Source organism: Salminus brasiliensis, chromosome 12 (assembly GCF_030463535.1).
Source record: "Salminus brasiliensis chromosome 12, fSalBra1.hap2, whole genome shotgun sequence".
Classification (NCBI taxonomy): Eukaryota; Metazoa; Chordata; class Actinopteri; order Characiformes; family Bryconidae; genus Salminus; species Salminus brasiliensis.
Window position 1 is genome coordinate 37,482,652 of NC_132889.1, and position 24,724 is coordinate 37,507,375.

Consider the following 24,724-nt stretch of genomic DNA (forward strand, 5'->3'; position numbering starts at 1 on the left):
AGCCAATCAACAATCAAATGGAAGGTATTTCTCCAGGGCCAGAGTTGGAGACCACTGGTCTAGGCCTTTTGTCATTTGTCTCTGTCTGGCAGGTCTGGCTGGTTTGGATGCCCGCTCCAGTGGAAGGATGGGAACTAGGGCCATGGTGTACTACATGTCCACCACAGTTATTGCGGCTGTGCTGGGTGTGATCCTTGTCCTTGGCATACATCCAGGAAACCCCAAACTGAGGAGTACCCAGGCTAGAGCGGGCTCTAAGGACCAAGAGGTCAGCAGTCTGGATGCTTTCCTAGACCTGATTCGGAACCTGTTCCCAGAGAACTTGGTCCAGGCCTGCTTCCAACAGGTATATCTATCACTTTTTGACCATAACAAAATTATTCGTAGACAGATGCATTCATGGAATTTCAATCGTAGAAAGATCAAGATTTGTATTTGGTAGTCATGGGGAAATATAAACAATATAGCTGTATTTCATTTAATTTAGTTCAGTTGTGGAGACAGAAATATAGTATGTAACACCATTTTCTTTATACTGATTTGATTTGATAGTGTATGAGCGGAGGGGTGCCTAAACGTAGTGGCTCAGCGGTTTAAAAAAAAAAAAAGTTTTGTCAAAATGTTAATATTTGGACATGCTTCTCAATATTTTATTCTTTATTATACACAACATCACAAAATAACTCTACACTATACTGTGTTTCCCTCACCCAAACCTGTTTAACTGTTTACTACATTTAGTCTTCACATATCTTCCCCAGTGCTCTGTTAACTGGCACAGGCCGGCTTCTTACTAACCATGAAACATGGTGTGGAGGAGCTTTCCAAATCAGTTACAATCAGGCTGGATTTGTTTAGAGCGCTGTTAGTTAGATACCTCTAAGTTTAGAAAAGTACAGAACTAAACTCTACTACTAAACACAAGTCAATATGGAGACCACAATACTCTACTATTCGCCCAAGTACTCTCAGAAGAGGAGGGTCTTCAGTCTGGGTTTGAGGACAGCGAGCGTTGGACTCTGCTGTTTGGACACTCAGGGGAAGCTCATTCCACCACTTCGGTGCAGGACAGTAAAAAGTCTGGACGCTCATCTTCCGTGGATCTTAAAGGATGGCGGGTCGAGCCGAGCCGTACTTGAAGCTGGAAGGGCTCTTGGTGCAGATCGGCTTTTGACCATCACCATCAAGTACGGAGGGGCTGGCTTTGTAGGCCAGAGTCAAGGTTTTGAATCTGATGAGGGCAGCAGCTACAGGAATGAATATAGAAGAGTGAAGAGAAGAGGCCAGTGAAGAGAACGCAGCAGTGGAGTGACATGGCTGAATTTAGAAACGTTGAAGATGACCCGTGCCGCTGCGTTCTGGATAAGTTGCAAGGGCCTGATGGTGCGTAAAGGGAAACCAGCCAGAAGAGAGCTACGGTGGTCAAGTCTTGAAGTGACGAGAGACTGAAGGAGCACCTGGGCGACTCTCTAGAGAGGAAGGGTGGAATTCTTCAGATGTTGTAAACTTTGCAACGTTTGCAACATGGCTTGAGAACGATAACTGATTTTCCATGACTACACCAAGGCTTTCAGCTTCTTTAGATGGAGTGACTAGTGAGTTCTCAAAGGAGATGGCAAGATCGTTTTGAAGTCCAGTTTTGTATTGTATTGTGTCAAAGGTTTGTTTCTTGGGGGGAGGTTTATACATGAGCTGTGATTACAGTGCTTTTTACATTTTGACATGAGTGTGGACCATGCGAGAGTAGTAAATTACCCAAAAGTTCTGTAAGTTATACATAGTTTAAACAACACAGTTTGCTCTGTGATGTTCACAGCACTTGTGCAGCCTATCAAATGTGCATTTGTCTTTTGCAAACAAAATGCAGACATTTGAAAATCCTACAGTGAAAGCTTCTGTCAGAAACCCAAATGTTCTTCTCAGTATTGTGTAGGCAGTGTTTATTTTAAAAGTATCTCAGTGGGGCCATTTGCCATACGACCCTTTGCACTTTACGGTTGATGGGTTATTTGAAACCACAGTGCACTGAAGTCTAAAGATTGTCGTGTACAAAGGAGTTCTCTACTATGGAAACATCTTAGTGCACGCCGAAGTAGGCCTAAATGACCCGTGCTTCTGTTCTTCTCTTTTCAGTGCTGTGTAGTGATTAGAAATATGAGAGTCTGTGTGGTTTGGTAAATCAGTGCTTAATTATGGTAAATCAGGTGAGCTACTGCTGCTGATTCAACACATCCACACGGGGGTGTCCAGCTCTGTTCTCTGTTGACTAGCTCACAAGATCTCACCTATTTTATTCAGAATGAGAAGCTTTTGCTTCTTTTTACTGTATTCATGTTTACCTGCATCTGTTCTGATGAGATCTGGAGTTTCTACAGGATTTTTTTTTTTTTACTGCTGAGAGACCAGATTTACAATAACAGTATTAGTTGACTAAAACTTTTGCATATTACTGTATACGCTCATTTCCTACAATACACATGTTTATATTTTCTACAAAGTCTGCAAATTGTCACCTGCATCATTTCTCTGCAGGTCCAGACAGTGTTGAAGAAGGTAGCAGTGCCTGTTGACAACCAGACAGAGCCCATTTTCATCAACAAGAAGAAGCTCGAGTTTAAGTGGGGAATGAATGTCCTGGGTAGGAAAAATGTCTCTATAATAAACATTGTTAGTAAGACATGCCTTAATGTCTTGATTCACAATGTGTCACTGTTTACAGTGTGATTTCATCCATCTGCTGTTGAGCTTTTCAGATTGATGGATGATGTTTTTTGATGGATTGTATTTGTTTTATATTGAGCTGTCAGACTCAGTTTAGTGTTTTTCGTGTTTTAAAGAGGCACATGATTGTTTCTTGCATTTAGTTTTTCCTGGAATGTCCAAGTATGTAAAATTTCATAATTTATTTTTATCATGACTGTTCCCAGCCTCCCTTTATCCCTCGGAATGAAACAGGTTGTTAACATCATAGCTAAGTAACTGTCTTTGTTTTTGTTCAGGTTTGATTGGATTCTTTATCACATTTGGGATCTGCATGGGCAAAATGGGAGAGAAGGGGAAGCTCATGACAGATTTCTTCAACATCCTCAACGAAATCATCATGAAGATGGTATCCATGATAATGTGGTCAGTAGTATTGTATTTTTAGATTTTAATCTCTTTGAACTTCACATGGTCTGTATGTTCAGTTTCTCTTATAGGTACAGAACATACACGTTAGTTACATTAAAGATGATGAATCATTCCTAGTAGAACATAGCAGTGCAGTCTGTGCTTCCTGTGAACTAAATGATTAGAGTGAAATTTCAGGTAATCTTTTAAATGTATTTAAACATCTGGACATTTAATCCTCATGTGATCAACACTGAGAGATGGAGGTAATCTAACTAAACTCACACACCTGAAGAAATGTCTTTAATCATAATTTATTAAATGAAATTAATAGAAATGTAATTTTCCTGTGAGAAAAAAGTTTAACCCCCCTACATTTATTACTACTTCTACGTCTTCTTTCTCTCACTGTTTATATACTTTATTCATACATTTCACTGCTTTTGTGAAGTCAAGACTCCGGTAAACCCATTTCAGGCAGCAAAACAATTCGTCCACAGTAGTAAGTTTATGTTTTCACTGGAAATGTCTAAAATCCGACATATCTCAGGTTTAGGATCAGAAAATGTTTTTCCACAGTGCACAGGGGGTCATTATAGAAAGAGATGGGATTGTTTTGAGCATATTGATATAAAACATGTGGGCATTTTCTAATATACAAGTGCCTTTAAAAGTAAATGTAAGAAAATATGCGAGAAAATTCTACATTTTTGAGAACATTTAATTCGGTTTGCTGTTGATTGTTGGGGCAGACCAAAGAAAAGAAGATGAGTAATGAAGTCTCTAACAATCCTAAAATGTCATTACGGGACCTACAGGTAGCTCCTACCAAAGCTGATGTCAAGGTTCAGCATATACCACCAGAAAGAGACTACATCTTCATCTACATGTTCTCTGGTAGAGCTTTAGTCTTGGCCTGATGTTATTGTTTTTTTTACAAGAATCAAGAACACTTGACTGTATTGCCAATGAGATCAACAAAGCTATCATGTCCTTCTCCCTAGAATTGCTCCAAGACTGCTCTCTTACTACATTTTAGTCAGTTGTTCATATGAAGAGGAAATTGCAAGATTTTTTTTGTCCTATCTGGTTTGAATTTCTGCACTTTGCCTTGAGAATTTCAAGCAAAATATATGTCTTCCACATTGACTTACAGAGTATAAGAGCCAAAAAATAATCCAAGGAGAGAAGGCAGATCAGTTTTGAGTGGGAGCAGACCTGGTTCAGTCTATTCTTGAGGGAAACCTACGAACATGTTCCAGGATATAAGACACACATTGCCTCATTCAAACCTCAACCTGACACACTGCAGGAAAAAAAAAAAGGCAACCTAAAGGGTGGGCCAAGTAGATGTAAATGTGACCTTGTTGACCGGCGATGTAAGCCTAGACTGAGGATCTGCGAAAGAGTGCGTGGTTTTACACAATCGCTTAATAACAGCGAGATCAATCACAAATCGAGATTAGTGCAATAGCATCGTGAGCTGACAAAGCCCAGACTGAGTTCCCTGGCCAGCCCTTCAGTTATGAACCCCCATACTGTGCCTCTCACAATAAGTAAACACTATCACTCATCCACCATCTCACAAAGCAGGGTATGTACACAGAGCAGAGCAGGTACACCAAATTCAGACCACATATCACACCACAGCCTTTTCTCCGAACACATGGGTGGTGCATGGCCAGCTCCCAACACATGCATGTCGGAAATGACACTAAACACAAATCCCACTGATTTAACACAGACCCGAGTGGGCGATAGTTTGGGCTTTTGACATAATCCCGAGTACAAACATAACACTCTCCTACCATTTAAGGCTTTAGTGTTTCAGTTCCTAATCCACCCGATTTGACACCAGGACACCCAACGGGATGAATGCTTGATTTTAAGTGTATTTTTTGTAATAAACAAATTTCTAGGTTGCACACAAATGCATCTTGCATGTGCATACATGCAAGATGCATTTGCATTAGACATGTATGGGTTAGACATGTTTCAATTTTTCCAGTGGAACGCTATACTTACATTTTGACCCACTTAGTTACTGTACTAATTCCACAAATTAACTCTTAACAAAGCTTATATAGTAATTAAAATGATGTAGTAATTGTGAATTAACATATTATATATTATAAAATATGATTTGTCCAGTGTCACAGTTACAGTTGCATCTTTTCTGCAGGTATTCTCCTGTGGGCATTGCCTCCCTAATCTGTGGAAAGATTGCAGCTATCGGTGACCTGGAGGTCGTAGCACGGCAGCTAGGCATGTACATGGTGACCGTCATCGTCGGCCTCATCATCCACGGAGGAATAATCTTGCCAATCATATTTTTTTCTGTGACAAGGAAAAACCCATTTACCTTTTATTCGGGAATCTTCCAGGCCTGGATCACAGCTCTGGGAACTGCCAGCAGGTAAGCAGGCCTTATCAGACTAGACGTATGTCAGTGTACTGCATTAACTCTTAGTTCCAGTCCTGGGGATACCCCACACATATTTTGAGTTTTCCCTGCCCAGTATTTCTGCTTCATATATTTTACTGCTGCCGCTGCTTTAGAATTGGGTAAAATGTCAGTAGGGCTCCTGCAGGGGAGGGGGCGCTGAAAAATCGTGGAGAACACACTGCTGCCCTAATACATCTGATTCTATATGTTGAGTAATTTATGTCCTGAGTCAGTATTATAGCAGAAAGAATTTTTTCAATGTGCGGTGTGTGGATACTGTGCATCGTTTATAAGCTTTTTATGAACTGTGAAAGGTTTTTTAATGGAATTGAGAGTTTATATTAATTTCTATTTATTCAATTCTTGTTTTTCTGTTAAAAAGTACTTAATAGATATTTAATTATGTTATAAGGTACAGTTTAAAATGTGTGTGTCTACACCTTGGATAAATAGCAAATGTATGGCTAAAATGACAGGAGGAGCATTTCTATTGGTCCATTCATCCTGAAACTCTGACACAATGTAAAGAACAACTGCCAGATTCACATTATGTCAGTCAGTGAAAAGTGAAGAAAATGGACAAACAAGGTTACTAACAAAACCTACTAACAGAATGTGTACGTAATATTTTTTAATCTTTACTCTATATTTAAGATCTAATGAATCTACCTATGTACTCTGTGTTCTATATATATATTGAGCAGTGAAATAAACCTGTCAGTGGTGTTTACAGGCCAGTGTTATAATGTTAATATGTGTCTATATTTCTTCATTATAAATATATTAAAAAAGAATCACATTCCAATCAAACCATGCCCACAACAGGATAAACTGTCAGCTTCATGACGGAAGATTTCCATACAAAATCTAGACTAAACTGCACTAAACTGCTGTCTGCTCTACCCTTGTTTATAAAGGTGATGAATAATGAGATGGGTTCTTGGCTCTGCCTGTTTGATTATAAATAATGCTGTTTTTGGTGTTCGCTTAGAAATGAACGCAGTGGAACGCAGATATTACTCTCATCGTATGAGTATTTGGTTGATAATTCTGAAGCTTTAGCCTTTGGATATACTTTGACCTATTTATATGTCTGCCTGTGCAGTTCCCTGCACATTGATTGTCTCTCTGCCTCTCTTCGTGTTTCATTATTATTATTATTATTATTATTATTCCCCCTTTTCCATTTGTTTTTTTCTCTCCATGCCTTACACTTTTTTCTCCTCGGGTGTCTGTCTGTTTTGTTCTGTGTGTCCAGCCCTGTGGGATTACATCTGATGAGCCAAACTGGCCTCCATTTTCAGAAATATTAAACCAACTGTCAGGTTGGCACGTTGTTACACAGAATAAGTGTGTAATCCTGTCGGCTCATTCTGTAATTACTTCTGTCCCAGATTTACCTTGGATTCAACTCAAAATTTATACATAGCAGTTTTTCCTCAGCTGTTGACTTTAGCTTACTCCCTGTGACAACAGCATTGGTTCAAAATCCTTGATCTCATACTTAGGCATCTACAGCTTAGCTTGGGTACTGTGAGAAAGCTTTCTTCTTACAAACTAACAGATACACTAAATGGGCAAAAGTATTGGGACACCTACTCATTCATTGCTTCTCCTGAAATCAAGAGTATTAAAAGAGTTTATCCTGCTTTAGTTGGAGCAACTCTACTCTCTACTGTCTATTTTGGAGCATTGCTGTGAGGATTTCATTACATTCAGCGACAAGAGTGTCCCAACAGTATTGGGTGTTGGAGGAAGGAGTACCATCATTCCAGCTCAATGCTGGTGAACTTGACACCCCTCTAGCCCAAACCTGACCATAGGCATGGTGCCAACAGGTTTATATTTATTTGCTCCTGGGAGTCCTTTTCTATTGGCAGTACTGTGTCTAGACAGGGGCCATGCACTAGGCAAGCTGTGTGTGTGTGCATTTGCACATCTGTGTCAGCAGTGGCTGCAACTTAAACTAGTGTCCACAAACATTTGGATATATAGTGTATATGTTAAACTCTAAACTGGGATACAGCAGTAGTCTTTATTTTTTAGTCCAGTGGAGAGTTCTGGCATAATTCAGGTTGGATATTACATACAGGGTCAAAACTACACATAGAGACACTTAGATTATTAATTCAGTGGTGCTGAAAGTTTGCTGAGGAGCCTGTCTATCTACTGGCTGGTAAAGGAGCTTGGGGCTTAACCTCTTAGAAGGGCTGCTCAGTTATTCTCCCGTGGAAACACTCATGAACAACAGGTTTTATTTACCAACTGTTCTTAGTTCTTAGTTTTTACCTTCACTGGTGACTGTAAATGCTCTGATGCATCGGCCAGCAGTCGCCAGTGCCAGCCAGCACTGCACTAGAGTGATGTGGGGAGAAAGTGCCTTCTACCCACTCTGGAGAGAGCAAGGCCAATAGTGCTCTCTCAGGGCCCCGGCTGCCAATGGCTATCAGCATGACCGAGATTTGAACAAGCCATCCTCTGGTCATAGTGATATCATCTTATCCTTCTTCTTACTCTCACACACTCTCACACCTTCTTTCTCAGTGCTGGGACATTGCCTGTCACCTTTCGCTGTCTGGAGGAGAATCTAAAGATTGACAAGCGAGTCACCCGGTTTGTTCTGCCTATCGGGGCCACCATCAACATGGACGGCACAGCACTCTACGAGGCTGTGGCCGCCATATTCATCGCCCAGATGAACGACATAGATTTGGACGGAGGGCAGATAGCCACTGTGAGGTCAGTCTTGTGACAAAGTGTCTGTATCACCATAATCAAGTCTTCACAGATTACATTAGATTGTGCTACAGAAGCATTCTACAAAATAACCTAATGAAGTGGCAACAGCGTTTAAATTAATAATATGTTTTAAAGTAGAAAAGAAACAAAATCCCATTCTAAACCCATGGGCATTAATATGGAGTCTATCCCCCTCTGCAGCTCTAACAGCAGCAGGTCTTTAGCTCTGCAGTTATGGAGTCAGTTGAAGACTTTTCTGCACTCTGCTCTGAGCTCAGCGCTCGGCCCTGACCCCGCTCTGTAACTTTACGTGGTCTGACAGACACTCTGTGGCTCACTGAGCTGCTCTCTGTGGTTCCTCTAAACGCTTCCACTGTTCAATAATAACACCACTCACAGCTGATGGAGAAGGATCTAGAATGGAGGAAATTTCACCAGCTGACTTCTTGTTGTTGTTGCAACGGTGGCTCCTATTACATACAGAACCACGCTGGAGTTCAGTGAGCTGGCATTGATTTTGTACACCTGTGGCCATTCTTTTGTCCTTATAGTGTACATTTTAGTATATTGGTCTTTATATGGGTTGGAATGGAATGTTTTTTTCCACTGGACTGCAGTCAGTCGTTATTTTGCTTTAAACAACATTTGGAAATTTTCCTAGGCCTCCACCCATATTCTTTTCGAGGTGTAAATACAATAAACTAGAAAATATTATTAGTTTATTTGTAGTTATTATATTTTATGGTATTATTAGTCATAACATGATTATGTATAATGTATTTAACTGTCAGATCATTTCATTGCTTTAAGTCATAGATTTCCCTTCTTTATCTGTGTAAATTTTCCAGGCGAACACCTTAAGTAAATGTTTATTTTATTGCATGACTCATCTTAACTACCAGCCAAATATCTGCACCAACTCATTAGTCAGTTTTATTGGCTTCCTTGGCAATCCTCTTGATCACATTAGTTTTAGGGTGTTATTAAAAGCCTCATATCACATCTGTAACAAATCCTTTTGTGTCTCATATTGGTAATTTTATTGACCATATTTGTAAAGTAATGACAGTTAATCCAGTCCATTAAGGAACATTTTTGCTGGTCTGTTAATTCTGAATGTGTGTGTTCTCTTTTCTATGCACCCATTCCATTGTATTTCTTCATAACGGTTATCTCACTGTCCACCTTCAGTATGACAGCCACTCTGGCCAGTGTGGGAGCAGCCAGTATTCCCAGTGCTGGGCTTGTCACAATGCTGCTAATCCTGACCGCTGTAGGCCTCCCAACCCAGGACATCAGTCTACTCATCGCTGTGGACTGGCTGCTGTGAGTCATGACACCAGAGTTTGTGGGTGTATGGGTGTGTATGTATGTGTGTGTACATGTGACACTGTCATGTGTTTTTTTGTGTTTGTTTGTTCTTAGGTTAGGTCAAAGTCCAGATTGTGTAAATTTATTTTGACAGTAATGTCAGCTTTAATAAGTGAACCGTGTAGGAATTGCAGACTTTAAGTAATTGGAAAAATAATAATCTTAGAATAGGGGTGGGTTTTAAATCATTTGTAATCAGTAAAATCACCAATAAATATTACCAGTGGGTTCCTTTCTTGATGACGTACGTGTTGCCATGATTTTAATGCAGCTGCTTTCAGTTGCTACATGTTTTTGAGGCTACCTTTTACCCTTCAGTTAGGTCTTCAGTTTGTGAAATGCTGCTTAATGCAGTTTATGCTTGGTGGTTGTCAGTCAAGGCCGTCCCCCATTCTAGCTCTAAAAACTTCATAGCCGATTTGGTATCTGCTTTTGAAGCTAGTCCACCAAAGTTTTGGTGCAGTTCTAAGGGATGTTGGTGTACCTGAGCAGTTAAAATACTCCTAGTCACTTTAGATTGCACTATGCTGCTTTACCCAGCCATTACACTGTCAATAAATAAATAGATGTAATTGAATGAGTTTCATCATCAAAACACATGAGCGGTTCAGTCTTTTTGCTGTGGACCTTCACAGGGGTTTGTGGGAATACTTTGTCAGACACTTTAGATTTTAGATGTGAGATTCTAAAGTTACTAATAAGGCAGTAGAGCATCAGGAATTGTAATAGGAATTATAACAAGATTATTATCTAGACAATTGGTTTTAAAAAAGATTATCCTAAATACATCATTAGATTAGATTAGATTAGACAGTCTGGCCTTTGTGTTCTTCAGGATCGTCACTGGTTTGTAGGTTTGACTAAACTCTCTAAGGCTACATTCACACAACAGGTAAAAGTGAACCAAATCCAATCTTTTTTGTCAAATGTGACAGATGGGTCATGTGTGTCAGTGTGAACGATTTCATTTGTGCCACATGCATATGTGGTATTGAAATCCAATGCATATCCGATATGTGGCAATGTGACTCTGTCTGATCAGCCAGATTGAAAATCATGCAACGTTTGCAATCCATCCAAACACTCCAATTTAGAATTCATCATAAATGCCAGAGGAGAAGGAAAAATGGACAATAACAGTGAGAGGTATAGCAAGGTGGCAGACCTCTTCAGTATTTGTGGTGATCTCTCTGTTCAAAGTCAGTTAGACGGCCTGATTTCTAAAGAAATTAAGCATTGCTCTTTCGCACATGCTCGTCAGTTTAGGAGCATCACCCTTGCAGAAGAATGTTGGGTATAGGTCACATTAAAAGGCTGTACAACAAAACAGCCTAAGAAACAGGATTTTGTGAGGAAGAAGATTTACCTGCTGTGTGAACGTAGCCTAAGGTCTTGATGTTTTCTCCTCTTTGTGGTCATCATTTTACTGCTATGCTCTGTCTGTCATATATTGTAGTGTTCTTCAGTGATCCACTGCTGTGTTCTTTCATGCTCTGGCAGGAATTCAGTATTACCAATATCACGAGTGTGTTCTTATGTCTGAATAATCTGTAAACTTTTAATTATGACACACCACAGTGAATGCTCTTGTCCAATAAACAACCAGACATCCTCAATAATGGGGACTACATGTAAAGGTCTCTGATTCCTACATGGTTCATGGGAGCTAAAATACCCTCAGTAACTAAATGTGCTAGGTATTAGAATAAAGCTGATAACCTGTGCTGTTATAGAGGCAAAACAATAAGACGCATTAGACTTATGGACTGCTTCAAACACCATATATAAGATAAGATAAGATAATCCTTTATTAGTACCACAGTGGGGAAATTCAGAGTGTCACATCAGAAAGGGATATGTGTATGAATGTGTGTATGTGTTTGAAAATATATTATATATTTTTATAATTTCATAGGCCTCCTTGCCAAAGAGCATGCACCCTATGTTCAGTCTGTTCTTGCTGTGTCGCTTTGTGTGTGTGTGTATAGTGACAGAATGCGTACCTCCATCAACGTTGTGGGTGATTCGTTCGGGGCCGGGATTGTGGATTTCCTGTCAAGGGAAGAGCTTGCTCAAATTGATGGCGACATTCCTCTAACAGATGAGGAGTTTGTCCCCCCTCCTCCTTTACTGACCGATATGGACCTAATTGACCCTCTGTGTCCGCCTGAACTGCCCCCTCGCTCCCCACGGCCCCCCAAACTGAACCACCATCACCCTCCATCTCTTAACCAGTCCCAGTCTCATTCCATCCCGCACTCGCCTCGGTCGGTTCGCTCTCCTTCGCCTCGCTCAATCCGTTCCCCTTCGCCCCGCTCTGTCTGCTCTCACTCCCCACGGCCATTTCGCACTCACTCCCCCTGTCTCCTGCGCCGCACTGAGCCAGGGTACTGTGCCCTGCCGTCTATCGACAACCAGGTGAGACACAGCGAGCGTCTGGATCCAGTAGGAATTTTATATAGAAACTATACATTGCAGGCAGCTGAGCAGCCCTGCTTTATACAGTCAAAGCAAGTTAGGCCTAAGACGACTCCAACAATCCTAAAATGTCATCATGGGACCTACAGGTAGCTCTTGCTACAGTTGTTGTCAAAGTACAACCACCATCAGAAAGAGACCAGACAAGTATGATGTTCATGGGAGGTTTGCAAGGAGGAAACCCTTGCTCTGACCTAGACTTCTGGAACAGAGAAAACTGGACAGATTTGAATCCAAATTGTAGTTATTGTTTGAGACTACTATGAATTCTGTAGTGTATCAGAAGGTGCTTAAAGAAGAAAAATGGAAATTGATGTGGAGGTGGGCCATGCAACATGACAATAACCCAAAACCTTCTAGTACATCCATCCAGGAATGTGTCAAAAGAAAGACACGGAGAGTTCTATAATGGTCAAAGCCCAGATCTTAATCCTATTGAGATACTGTGGGGTGATTTACACCAAGGCCACAAGAAACCCCTCAAACATCACAGGGCTGAAAGAATTCTGCATGGAGGAGTGGGAAAAATTTTCTCCCAGTCCATGTACTGGTAAATGGTTATAAGAAAACATATAATTGAGGTTATTTCAGCCAAATAGGAAAAAAAACTGTTATTAGGGCGTAGTGTTGTAATGTTTTCCTCACATGGCAATTACACTTCTGTTAATTACGTTTTATAAATGATGTTTAAAGACATTTATTCAGTTGTGTGCTCAGTTAGATTACCTCCATCACTAGTATCGTCAATGAAGGTCTTCTCACATGACTTCAGCACTGAGACAGATGTTTAGATAGTCTGTATTTGAAATACTTTGTGTTTAAGAGGTGTTAATATAATCTACAGCAGGTAGCTTCATAAGAAATCACTGTACAAAAATAAGTGATATGTATTATATGATACGTTATCTGTTTTTAGTTTGGAGACACCACAATTCTTTCCACATTTTAGAATAATACTGACCACATTAAAGCTATAAAGCAGTGCACTGTTGGATCCAGGCCTGTTATTGGCATTGGCACTTTACTGCTGTTTGTTTCACCCTAAGGTTTAACATATGGAATCAAAGTAACCTTGATGCAGCTTTGCACGCAGCTTCATGAGGAACCACCTGGGACTCTTTTCAGCAGTCTTCAATAACATTTAATGGCTGAACATAGCTTGTTTGGGGAACTGAGGGAGTCAAATGTTTATTTTGGAAATAAATTCACACACAAGCATCGGCTTCACTCTCATTTATATTTCATATATATTTATTATCCTATATTTAGGATACAGAAGTGAGGTGCAGCCAAACCTTTCTCTGGTTCTGTATTTCACCTCCTCTTCATGTCCTCAGGTTCCCACGCTGCCCCGGGGCTATAGAGAGAGAAACCGAGAGAGGGAGCGAGACAGAGAGAGGGAGAGACTGCGCGGGCGAGAGAGAGACCGAGAGAGCGAGACAGAGGAAGAAGAAGAGAAAGAGAGGATGATGATGGACGAGGGAAGCGACGGGGAAGAAAGCGATGACACTGCTTACGACCGAAGTCACACCATCCCTCCCTGTGACCTTCCCTGAAGACTGGTCAGTCCCACACACTGCCCGCTTCACACTAGCACACTTTCACCGCGCTCCCTTCTGATGTCCCGGTGTCTGGTGAAAAGCAGGAGTGGGTTGGGGTTCTGCTTCATCATTGGAGATAAAGTATATTTGATTCTGATTCTCTGATTAATTTGTGTAAATTGGCTGAAATGAAAATTTGACTTTGGTTAATTAAAGTAATAGTTTGTCAAAAATACTTATTTTCCCTTTTCCTCCAACGTAGTCCATCAGCCGGTGTCTGAAGCCTGTAGAGATTTACACTGGAGCCACGAGACCAATGTAATGGAAACTTTTATAAGTGTGGTCTAATACTGCTCTATAAACATTTTAGAAACTCTATAAACAAATGCATTTTATATAACTAAAAACAGCAGTAGAATAGTGGAATGTTGTCTGTAGTGAAACCACATATCTTGGTACTAGCCAAATGTGTGCCATGAAATTGAGCCAGGTGTGTGAGGAGTTGTGCATGATTATAATTGGTGGAGTATAAGCTTTTACAGGGTTCCCCTCATGGCTTATAAAATCTGGAAAACCTAAATATGTAGAGATTGTTTTCCTGTCATAGAAACTCCTGAAAATGTCATGGAAATGTTTGTAAAAAGTTTAACTGTGGAGATTTATTAATTTATCACCAAATAATGGTTTGAGACTCCCTCCAAAGGAAGTTTTAGCTTACAGAAAAGATTTGCATGTACTACTAAGTGTTAAATAGTACAACCATGTGTGTACAGCCAATCAACCAATTTATACTGAGCATCTTTTAATACCTCATAGGACACTAATTGGACAAAAGTATTTGGACATTCATTGTTTCTTCTGAAATCAAGGGTATTACAAAGAGTTTCTCCTGCTTTTGTTGGAGTAACTGACTCTGCTGTCCAGGGAGGAAGGTTTCTACTAGATTATGAGTAGAGCATTGCTGTGAGGATTTGAATGCATTCAGCAACAAGAGCTGTTGAACAATGTTGGTCTTTGGACAATTCCAGAGAACACAGTTCCACTGCTCCACAGCTCAGTGCAAGCATTTGCACATAGTCAAGCATTTGCACATATAGATGTATGCATGTTGTCATGTATGGAAGTCCTTGAAAATGTAGAAAACTTTTTTAAAAATCCCTGTTTTATGATCCTTGCAGCTTTAAGTGCAAAACAAAACAAGCTAATTTTGACAGATCTTGACTGACTGAACATTTTGGGTGAGGAAGGAATTTATGGAATTTGTGGATTTCTTGCCAAATTGTTCCTTCAAGGCCAGAAACATACTTTAGTACATGAACACAGAAGCCTCTTCATTCCAGTGAAATCAGCAGAGTAGTATACTCTTTATCGCCCCCTTAAGTCCTGGATGTTTCAACCACCACAATACTGCAAGAATGCACATGGCCTAGCATTGTAATTTACATTCATTTGTAATACTAGAGTATATTTCTGGCCTAATATGTTGCCACAGTTACGTCCCAGTTAAATCTGAAGCATTTCCAAGCAACATACTGACACACTAACTTTGGTTTATTGGTGGTTTATTGGTACTGTTATCAGATGTTTACGACAGTGATACATGATCATTTTTTCCTTGCTATGCCTTTAATTCCTGTTATTCCTGGCTTATCATCGCTTTCTTATGGTTTTATGAAGCTCTGTGTTTAAACATGGAGTCTGTCACATCAAAGCTGCAGGCTTCTCCTTTCTGCTTTCTTGCCCTTCCGTCGTTATGTACGTCACTCATTCACAACCATTCGCCCATTCACACCATTTACCACCTTGAGTTATCCCCGTTTGTCAGTTATTCTCTTTTACAGTAAAGACCTTGTCCATTTGTAGGCAGGAAGAGAATTCAAAATACAGGATTGCTGTAATGGCAACTTGCTGTGCCCTCATGCCCCATTTCCTTGTTAGCTCAACCTTTAAGCAAGGCATCATATACTGTAATCATCTGCTATTCTGACACATTTATAATATAAACAGCTATTCTGGATTCTGTTACAGTAGATTTATTTATTTATTTATTTTCTTTTATTTTGCGTTGTTGATATTTTATTCGTTGTGTGATGTATGCTAAAACGGTCATTGTTGTTTTCAGTTTTCACTTTATTTGTGTATTTATTTTTGATGTGTGTATATTTTAAAATTTTACTGCTCTTCTGTCTTTATGAGCTCTTGTTGTTGTATGATACGTCTACTCTGATTTGTCTTTCTTTCTCTCTGAAATGCCTTTTGTCAGTCATTCCCTCGTCCTGTTCAGCTGCCACATCCAGCTGGAGTGTATACTGCATGTAATAAAATCTTATAGAATTATTTCAGTTACTCTTCATGTCTGCATCACCTTCTGTTCTGTCTGTGTGTGTCTTGTTTTTGCTCGGTATGTTTGTATGCTACTGATCAGAAGTTGGGAATCGCTGCCAGAATAATTGCTTTAATGTTTTAGATAATTTGTATAAAGGAGACCAAAGCAGCAAAAATGAAACTATAACTTTAATATTCTACATTTCAATTTCAAAACTGATGATCTAAACCTAAACAAATTATGAATAATGACTTGTCATTTAAATATTAGTGAAAGATTTTAAAGATATAATAAATAATAAAATATAAAAGATATAATCCATTAAAAAACATTTATAACATTACAATCTTTAAAAAAAATACTGATTCTTTTGAATTTGTATACATGTTTTCATTGTCATGACAAAACCTGGCATCTCCAAAATACGAAATTTCATAAAAGCTTTACAGGAGAAGAACAAAACCTTCAATGACATTCAATTTTATCTCAGGTCATTTTGGAGTTTTTCTATTGATCCATTTCTTATAAAATTTGGACACAATTTTATAAGATTGACAGATTCACATTCTGTCAAAAAGTGAAGAGCATCAGAAATGAGATATAATATTTACACACTCTCACTCTTTCCTCCCTGTTCTTTGGCTCTGAGCTTCAGTTTAAGCCTGAGATATTTTAGGACCTATAAGGCTTCAATAATAACTTGTGCACAACGAAATTACTGCACTCAGATAATGCGACAGACGAACACACACACACTATATTACGCTTTCACAATGATGAGACAAAGACACAAAGAGACATCGACACACTTAATCCGCTCAAAGAAGAGAATGAGAGTGAGAGTGGGTGAGGGAGAGCTGAAGGAGAGGCAGAACGAGGGATGAAGAGGAGGTAGAGTGCGGCAGATGGCCATAAAGACGTCAATCCCCTCATTCTCCTCAGACAGTTGTGGGCCGAGGGTGGGGGGCGGAGGGGACGCTGGGTGACTGACGTTAGATTGGACGTCCTGGACGTCAGAGAAAGGGACAGAGGAAAGCTTAAGATGCTGAACCGTGGAGGTCAGACTCAGCATCATGATTCCAGATTTGGGATGCTGGGATGAAGAAGCCAGAGTTCAGTATAAATCCTCACAGTATTCAGACAGTTTACCCTCCTCGCTCCCCAAAGGCAGAATAGCCTTCAATCCACAGCGCTGTGTATCGTGTGCTTCGAGTTTTAAAGCAAATCATTATTAAATCAGATTTCTTTATTCGCCAAGTGCCAGATGCAGATGTTAATCAAAAAACAGGTAAATATTGAAAAAGACATCCTATATCTAAACATAAATTGAACAATAAAAAGGGTGAAAAAGTAAACGGACGTGTAATGGAGTACAGATACAATCAGAGCTGTAGTATTAGGGTACACACACACAGTATGTGCATCAGTGCATCATCATTATGTATTATTATTATGATTATTACATAAATAATAGTATATAATACACTACAGGGTCGAATAAGGACTTCAGGACTGTCAGTCAAATGTGCTAACACTATGGCCTGGGGGTCACAAGTTCGAATCCTAAACTAGGCTGTTTTGCCATCAGCGACCAGAGTCAGAGAGAGCACAATTGGCAGAGCTCTCTCTGGGTGGGTAGATGGCGCTCTCCACCCTAATCACTCTTAAAGCAATGATGGCCGCCACAGGCGTCTGTTAGCTGGTTGGGTGGAGCTGGGGACCTGGTGCTTTCCTACAAGCGTGTCGGCTGCTCAACGATGTTGCCAACTTTGTATGTACCCTTACCCTCCTAGTGTCGGGAGCATTGCTAGTGCTAGGGGGTTACGAACGGGTGGGTTAATTGGCAGAACCAAACTGGGGCAATTATTTGGTAGATTTGGCTTTAGAGGCTTAATGTTTGCCCTTAAATAACTTTAAAGGCTTGAAATTCAGGTCTTATGAATCATATTTAAGATTATGCAGGAACTGCTACAACTTACTTAATAACTACTATAAAAATGAAGATGCCAGTTATGTAGTTATGAGACTTGAGGAATTGAAGTGTGGGCCTACGTACAAGCTTTTACAGTTTACAGGGCTTAAGAACTTTATTTCTTTATTTGCAGGTGCTTGTTTAGCCCACAGCACCCCCTGTAGGTGGCTTGTCATAATTCCCTGGTAAAATCCACGTGTTCTGCCAAACCTAATCCTTATTTATGGCCTTTCTTATTTAACCCTTCTGTCCTCCAACCTACTGACCTCAAACCTGCTGCAGTAATCCTTTAAACAGTCACCAAGGTTCTGGAAGTGCCACCACTGTCACGGTTCCAGTGACAATACCTCGTTTGCCAGCCCTCAGCCCTGTTCCTGTAAATTTCCAGTGAATAACTTTTATCTGTCTTCCTCACGGGTGCGTGACTCATACTGACAGTATAAAAGTGATTTCAGGTCATATCCTGCAGCAGACTCTGAAGCTGGTGTTTATTTTTCTCTTCTCCTTCAGGTTCAGAGCCCAGGTCTCAGGTCTGCTACTGGTCTTCACTGAGAACCTCCACTCAGGATTATCAGTTCGGTCAGCAGCGTAACCGATTTTGGTCTGTTTTGTTTATTTTTAAGTTTTCTGTTCTTCCATTCATCCAAGATGCTAGCAAGCTCCTCCTCCAACCTTGCTTGGCTCCTCCTCCCACTTCTCTCTTTTCATCCCAGTGACTGTGTGCCCATTGACAACGTGATGGCACCCTATTCAGGCCTGGTGAGAGAGCGTCTGCTCTATACAGGTAAAACTCCTATTCATACAATTCAAACAAATCCTGTTTGGTGTCTGAATGTGATGGATGAGTCAGGAGCATTCCCACTAATAACAGATACACTGTGTAGACAAAAGTATTGGGACACCTGCTCTTTCACTGTATCTTCTGAAAGCAAGGGTATTAAAAAGAGTTGATCCTGCTTTTGTTGGAGTAACTGTCTCGACAGTCCAGGGAGGAAAGCTTTCTACTAGATTTTCAGTAAAGCATTGCTGTGAGTATTTGATTGCAGACGAGACTGAGGTTAGTGAGGTCAGGATGTTGGGTTATCCCCAGCTCCAGCTTCAAATCAGACGTACTGGATGGAGCGCCACCACCATCATTCCAGAGAACACAGTTCTTCCACTGCTTCACAGCTCAATGCTGCTGGGGTTTTTTATAGCCCTCTACTAGCCCACCCCTGGCATTAGGCAGCATGGTGCCAATAGGTTTATAATGTTTATCCGCTCCAGAGAGTCCTATTCTATTGGCAGTACTTCTCTACAGGTACTAGCCAAGCTGTATGTGTGCATTTGCACATCCGTGTCAGCAGTGGGTACAGCTTAAAGTAGCTGAATACATTCGTTAGAAGGGGTGTCCACAAACATTTGGACATATAGTGGTTTCTCCTCATGCTCTGATAGGGTTGTCCATCTGAGACCTGGCTGCTTTTAGAAAGCTCTCCTTCTTGGTTCCTTCATTCTTCTTCATTCTCCTAGAGAGGTTCTGGGTTCCGTGTCAGCGCTTCGTCCTCGTGTCCGTAGCGAGTTTCTCCTTTGGGGTGTTGCTTCCTCAGTGGTTCTTTGTGCTTTTAGTAAATAGTCATGGTTCCTCTGATTGTTTTTTTCATGCTTTCTCCTTTTCAGCCTTGGTCCCTTGCCGTGGTGCTTCTTCATGCTTTTAGGGGCTTTATCATGGGGCAGAGTTGGGGAACTCCAGTCCTAGAGAGCTGGATTCCTGCACAGTTTTGTAGTTCTCCTGCTCAAGCACACCTGATTCAGCTTATCTGTTAATTGCCAGGTTTAGTAGATGTGCTAAAGTCACCAACTGTGCTGGACTCAGTTCCTCATTCCTCAGTCTCAGTGGTTCTTCCTCATGCTCTTCATTAACGCTCTCTCCCACTGCAGTGTTTGTTTGTTTGTTTGATGGTTTTGCCATGTCTTCTAATATCACTGATATGGAGGAAATGATGAAGGTGATGATATTTCATGGTAATGTTGCTGTAATCTAGTGTCATTTTCTCTCAGTAATAGAAAACTGATACATCCAGCAGCACACAAACCAGGTCCAGGTTCTCATAAACCTAGTGTTAAGATCATAACTGGTAGAGAGACAAGGTTCAGTGTGATGCTCGCTTGACCTTTTAACCTTGAACCTCCTTAAGATAAGATGCTTCTTGGAAACACAACCATTTATGTTTCAGTTTTAGTTCAGATTAAACTCCGCCTATGTTGATTTGAACATTTATGGATCTCTGATGTAATAAAAACATTGCTCTTATTGTGTGTGTGTGTGTGTGTGTGTGTGTGTGTGTGTGTGTGTGTGTGTGTGTGTTTGTGTGTGTGTTGCAGAAAACAGAAGACAAGGTCTTTTCATGGAAATTGCAGCTGATGGCTCTGTGCAGGCCTCTCCTGTTCCAAACTCTAACTGTGAGTGGCTTTATCACACTGCACACACACACACACACACACACATACACTTTCTGACATTATTTACTCATACTTACGTCTGATACACTATCATAGCACGACTCATAATTTTAAATCATTATAGCTATAATAGTAACCTTGCAGTGGACTGGAGCCCTGACTCTTCCTTTGGCCCAATGATTCTGGGCAGATTCCGGACACCCTGCAACCCGAACTAGAACGAAGCAAATAATGATAAGGTCAAATAAATTAAAATAATATTATTTATATATGTAGATAGCATTTAATTGAACTTCCAAATGTAACTCAAAGAGGTATCTATCGCTACAATCTAAAAAGCTGCACTGCAGAAGAATCCGAGCGCGCAGGTCGTGTGTTTGTTTCTCAGTGGCTGTGAGACTATTTCCAGTCAGTCAAACCCTTACTGGTATGGCAGTAAAGTACGTTCAGGGTCAGTAAACTTGTTTACGACAGGTTATATGACAGCTCAACTCTCACTGTCATTGACGGTCGTTCATTTATGAGTTATCAGAGACCATAAATGGCCGTGCTGTGCTGTTCATAATTGTAGTGGCACAGTAAATGCATGTTAGTGTTTGTATAGTATTAGTTCAGACTGATTAGTCATGAACTACACCTGTACTTTCAGTTTGGCTCGGATGTGAAGTGTTAGGTGTGGAATAAACTACATTTACATCCAGGTCACTTTCTGTTCTGAGTCTGCACTTCTCTCTTTATTCCGCTCCGGTTTGAATTATGTCCAAACGTTTTACAAATGTGGCAGAAAAGTTGAAATGTGATGAAAAATGTCTCACTTCTACTTAAATGCTGTGTAGGGTAAAAGTATAGAATCTGTCCAATGTCTCAGTTTCTCTCAATGTTCATTTCACGTAATGCTGAAGGAGAAAGAGACGCTGACAGACCTGTGGTGTGTTGTAGGTGTGCTGGAGCTGCGATCAGTGAGACCAGGGAGGACCATCATTCGAGGAGTAGCCACCTCTCTCTTCCTGTGTGTAAACTCACAGGGGCATCTCACAGGACAGGTGAGGAGTCTTCATCGGTCTGCTCCTCATCATCATGCTCTTCATCCATCTGCTCCTCATCATCATGCTCTTCATTCCTCTGCTCCTCATCATCATGCTCTTCATCCTTCTGCTCCTCATAATCATGCTCTTCATTCCTCTGCTCATCCATCTGCTCCTCATCATCATGCTCTTCATCCATCTGCTCCTCATCATCATGCTCTTCATCCTTCTGCTCCTCATCATCATGCTCTTCATCCATCTGCTCCTCATCATCATGCTCTTCATCCTTCTGCACCTCATCATCATGTTTTACATACTTCTGCTCCTCTAAATCATGCTCTTCATCCTCCTGCTCCTCATAATCATGTTTTTCATCCTTCTGCTCTTCATCATTACAGTCTTCATCCATCTGCTCCTCATCATCATGTATTTCATCCTTCTGCTCATCTAAATCATGCTCTTCATACTTCCGCTCCTCATCATCATGTATTTCATCCTTCTGCTCCTCATCATCATGCTCTTCATCCTTCTGCTCCTCATCATCATGCTCTTCATACTTCTGCTCCTCATAATCATGTTTTTCATCCTTCTGCTCCTCTAAATCATGCTCTTCATCCTTCTGCTCCTCATCATCATGCTCTTCATACTTCTGCTCCTCATCATCATGTATTTCATCCTTCTGCTCATCTAAATCATGCTCTTCATCCTTCTGCTCCTCATCATCATGCTCTTCATACTTCTGCTCCTCATCATCATGTATTTCATCCTTCTGCTCATCTAAATCATGCTCTTCATCCATCTGCTCCTCATAATCATGCTCTTCATCCTTCTGCTCCTCATCATCATGCTCTTCATCCTTCTGCTCCTCATCATCATGCTCTTCATACTTCTGCTCCTCATCATCATGTATTTCATCCTTCTGCTCATCTAAATCATGCTCTTCATCCATCTGCTCCTCATCATCATGCTCTTCATCCTTCTGCTCCTCATCATCATGCTCTTCATACTTCTGCTCCTCATAATCATGTTTTTCATCCTTCTGCTCCTCTAAATCATGCTCTTCATCCTTCTGCTCCTCATCATCATGCTCTTCATACTTCTGCTCCTCATCATCATGTATTTCATCCTTCTGCTCATCTAAATCATGCTCTTCATCCTTCTGCTCCTCATCATCATGCTCTTCATACTTCTGCTCCTCATCATCATGTATTTCATCCTTTTGCTCATCTAAATCATGCTCTTCATCCATCTGCTCCTCATCATCATGCTCTTCATACTTCTGCTCCTCATTATCATGTTTTACATACTTCTGCTCCTCTAAATCATGCTCTTCATCCTTCTGCTTCTCATCATCATGCTCTTCATCCTTCTGCTCCTCATCATCATGCTCTTCATTCCTCTGCTCATCATCATGTTTTACATACTTCTGCTCCTCTAAATCATGCTCTTCATCCTTCTGCTTCTCATCATCATGCTCTTCATACTTCTGCTCCTCATCATCATGCTCTTCATCCTCCTGCTCCTCATAATCATGTTTTTCATCCTTCTGCTCTTCATCATTACAGTCTTCATACTTCTGCTCCTCATCATCATGTATTTCATCCTTCTGCTCATTTAAATCATGCTCTTCATCCATCTGCTCCTCATCATCATGCTCTTCATACTCCTGCTCCTCATCATCATGTATTTCATCCTTCTGCTCCTCATCATCATGCTCTTCCTCCTTCTGCTCCTCATCATCATGCTTTTCATACTTCTGCTCCTCATAATCATGTTTTTCATCCTTCTGCTCCTCTAAATCATGCTCTTCATCCTTCTGCTCCTCATCATCATGCTCTTCATACTTCTGCTCCTCATCATCATGTATTTCATCCTTCTGCTCATCTAAATCATGCTCTTCATCCATCTGCTCCTCATAATCATGCTCTTCATCCTTCTGCTCATCATCATGTTTTACATACTTCTGCTCCTCTAAATCATGCTCTTCATCCTTCTGCTTCTCATCATCATGCTCTTCATCCTTCTGCTCCTCATCATCATGCTCTTCATTCCTCTGCTCATCATCATGTTTTACATACTTCTGCTCCTCTAAATCATGCTCTTCATCCTCCTGCTCCTCATAATCATGTTTTTCATCCTTCTGCTCTTCATCATTACAGTCTTCATCCATCTGCTCCTCATCATCATGCTCTTTATCCTTCTGCTCCTCATAATCATGTTTTTCATCCTTCTGCTCTTCATCATTACAGTCTTCATCCTTCTGCTCTTCATCATTACAGTCTTCATCCTTCTGCTCTTCATCATTACAATCTTCATCCTTCTGCTCTTCAGCATTACAGTCTTTATCCTTCTGCTGGTGAGCTGGTGCTCCCACCTAACGAGCAGTGTAGGTAGAATAGCCCATCACTGATTTCTCTTCTCTTTGCCTTCATTAGTGGGATTATACTGATGAAGACTGCACCTTCAGAGAGCTGCTGGTGGACTCGTACACCCTGTTCCTCTCCCCACACACCGGCCTTCCTGTCTCACTGTATTCCAAACGGCCAGGGAAGAGGAGAGGTCCTTTACTCTCTCACTTCCTGCCAGTGATGAACAATCAGGTGGTTGTAGGAGAAGATGAAACAGAGGAGCTGAGTGTCCGGAGCATAGACGTTGAAAAGAATGACCCATTTGGGTCCACCCTGATTTCACATTCCATCCTCAGTCCATCCATGCACAAAAAGAAGAAGAAATAAGGCCTGCAGTGACCATCTCATCTCCTTTTCAAGCCTCAGCCCATTCAGCCCAGTTTTCATGTATATTTATAATACAGGCATGTGACAAAATTAGGACACCCCATTAAAACCTTTTAGGCCATTTAGAACATATATAAACACCCGGACAGCTGATCTTCATTTTAACACTGCTGGGGGATGGAGGTGATGAGGAGGATGGGAAGGGTCTCGGAAACAGTTAGAATCAGCCACTGTCCACTAAATCATTTACAAATGGGACAGCTGACCAACATGACCAGATCAGACCATCCTAACATGTTCAGCCCAAGAGCAGAACCACAAGATGAGGAAAGACTCACTAAACTCTCCAACAATCCTAAAACATCATCACAGTAGCCCATCGATTTCATCACAGCTGATGTCAAGGTTCATCATCTACCATCAGAAAGAGACCAGACAGGACAACATCTGTCCAGAGTACATTGTTCCAGAAGTCCTGGTTTTTAGGTGTCCAGATGTTCTCCTGCCAACATTAGACAAAGGTTTTCATAGTGTGTCC

General features: G+C 40.8%; 2 protein-coding genes across 2 annotated transcripts in view; both read left to right on the forward strand.

Annotated features, from left to right (window-relative positions):
- slc1a9 (solute carrier family 1 member 9) overlaps positions 1-13,935 on the forward strand; it is a 35,638-nt gene extending 21,703 nt beyond the window's left edge. Inside the window, exons 4-11 of the mRNA XM_072693602.1 lie at positions 93-346; positions 2,533-2,638; positions 3,000-3,126; positions 5,294-5,527; positions 8,102-8,296; positions 9,488-9,622; positions 11,656-12,085; positions 13,483-13,935. Coding sequence (XP_072549703.1) covers positions 93-346; positions 2,533-2,638; positions 3,000-3,126; positions 5,294-5,527; positions 8,102-8,296; positions 9,488-9,622; positions 11,656-12,085; positions 13,483-13,701 — 1,700 coding nt within the window. The 3' untranslated portion in view covers positions 13,702-13,935. The remainder of the gene's footprint in view (positions 1-92; positions 347-2,532; positions 2,639-2,999; positions 3,127-5,293; positions 5,528-8,101; positions 8,297-9,487; positions 9,623-11,655; positions 12,086-13,482) is intronic.
- A 4,697-nt stretch (positions 13,936-18,632) lies between these two features.
- fgf21 (fibroblast growth factor 21) lies at positions 18,633-24,186 on the forward strand. Its single transcript, XM_072694190.1, has 4 exons — positions 18,633-18,768; positions 20,349-20,426; positions 21,366-21,469; positions 23,887-24,186. The coding sequence occupies exons 1-4, from the start codon at positions 18,633-18,635 to the stop codon at positions 24,184-24,186; spliced, it is 618 nt and encodes a 205-aa protein (XP_072550291.1).
- The last annotated feature ends 538 nt before the right edge of the window (positions 24,187-24,724 follow it).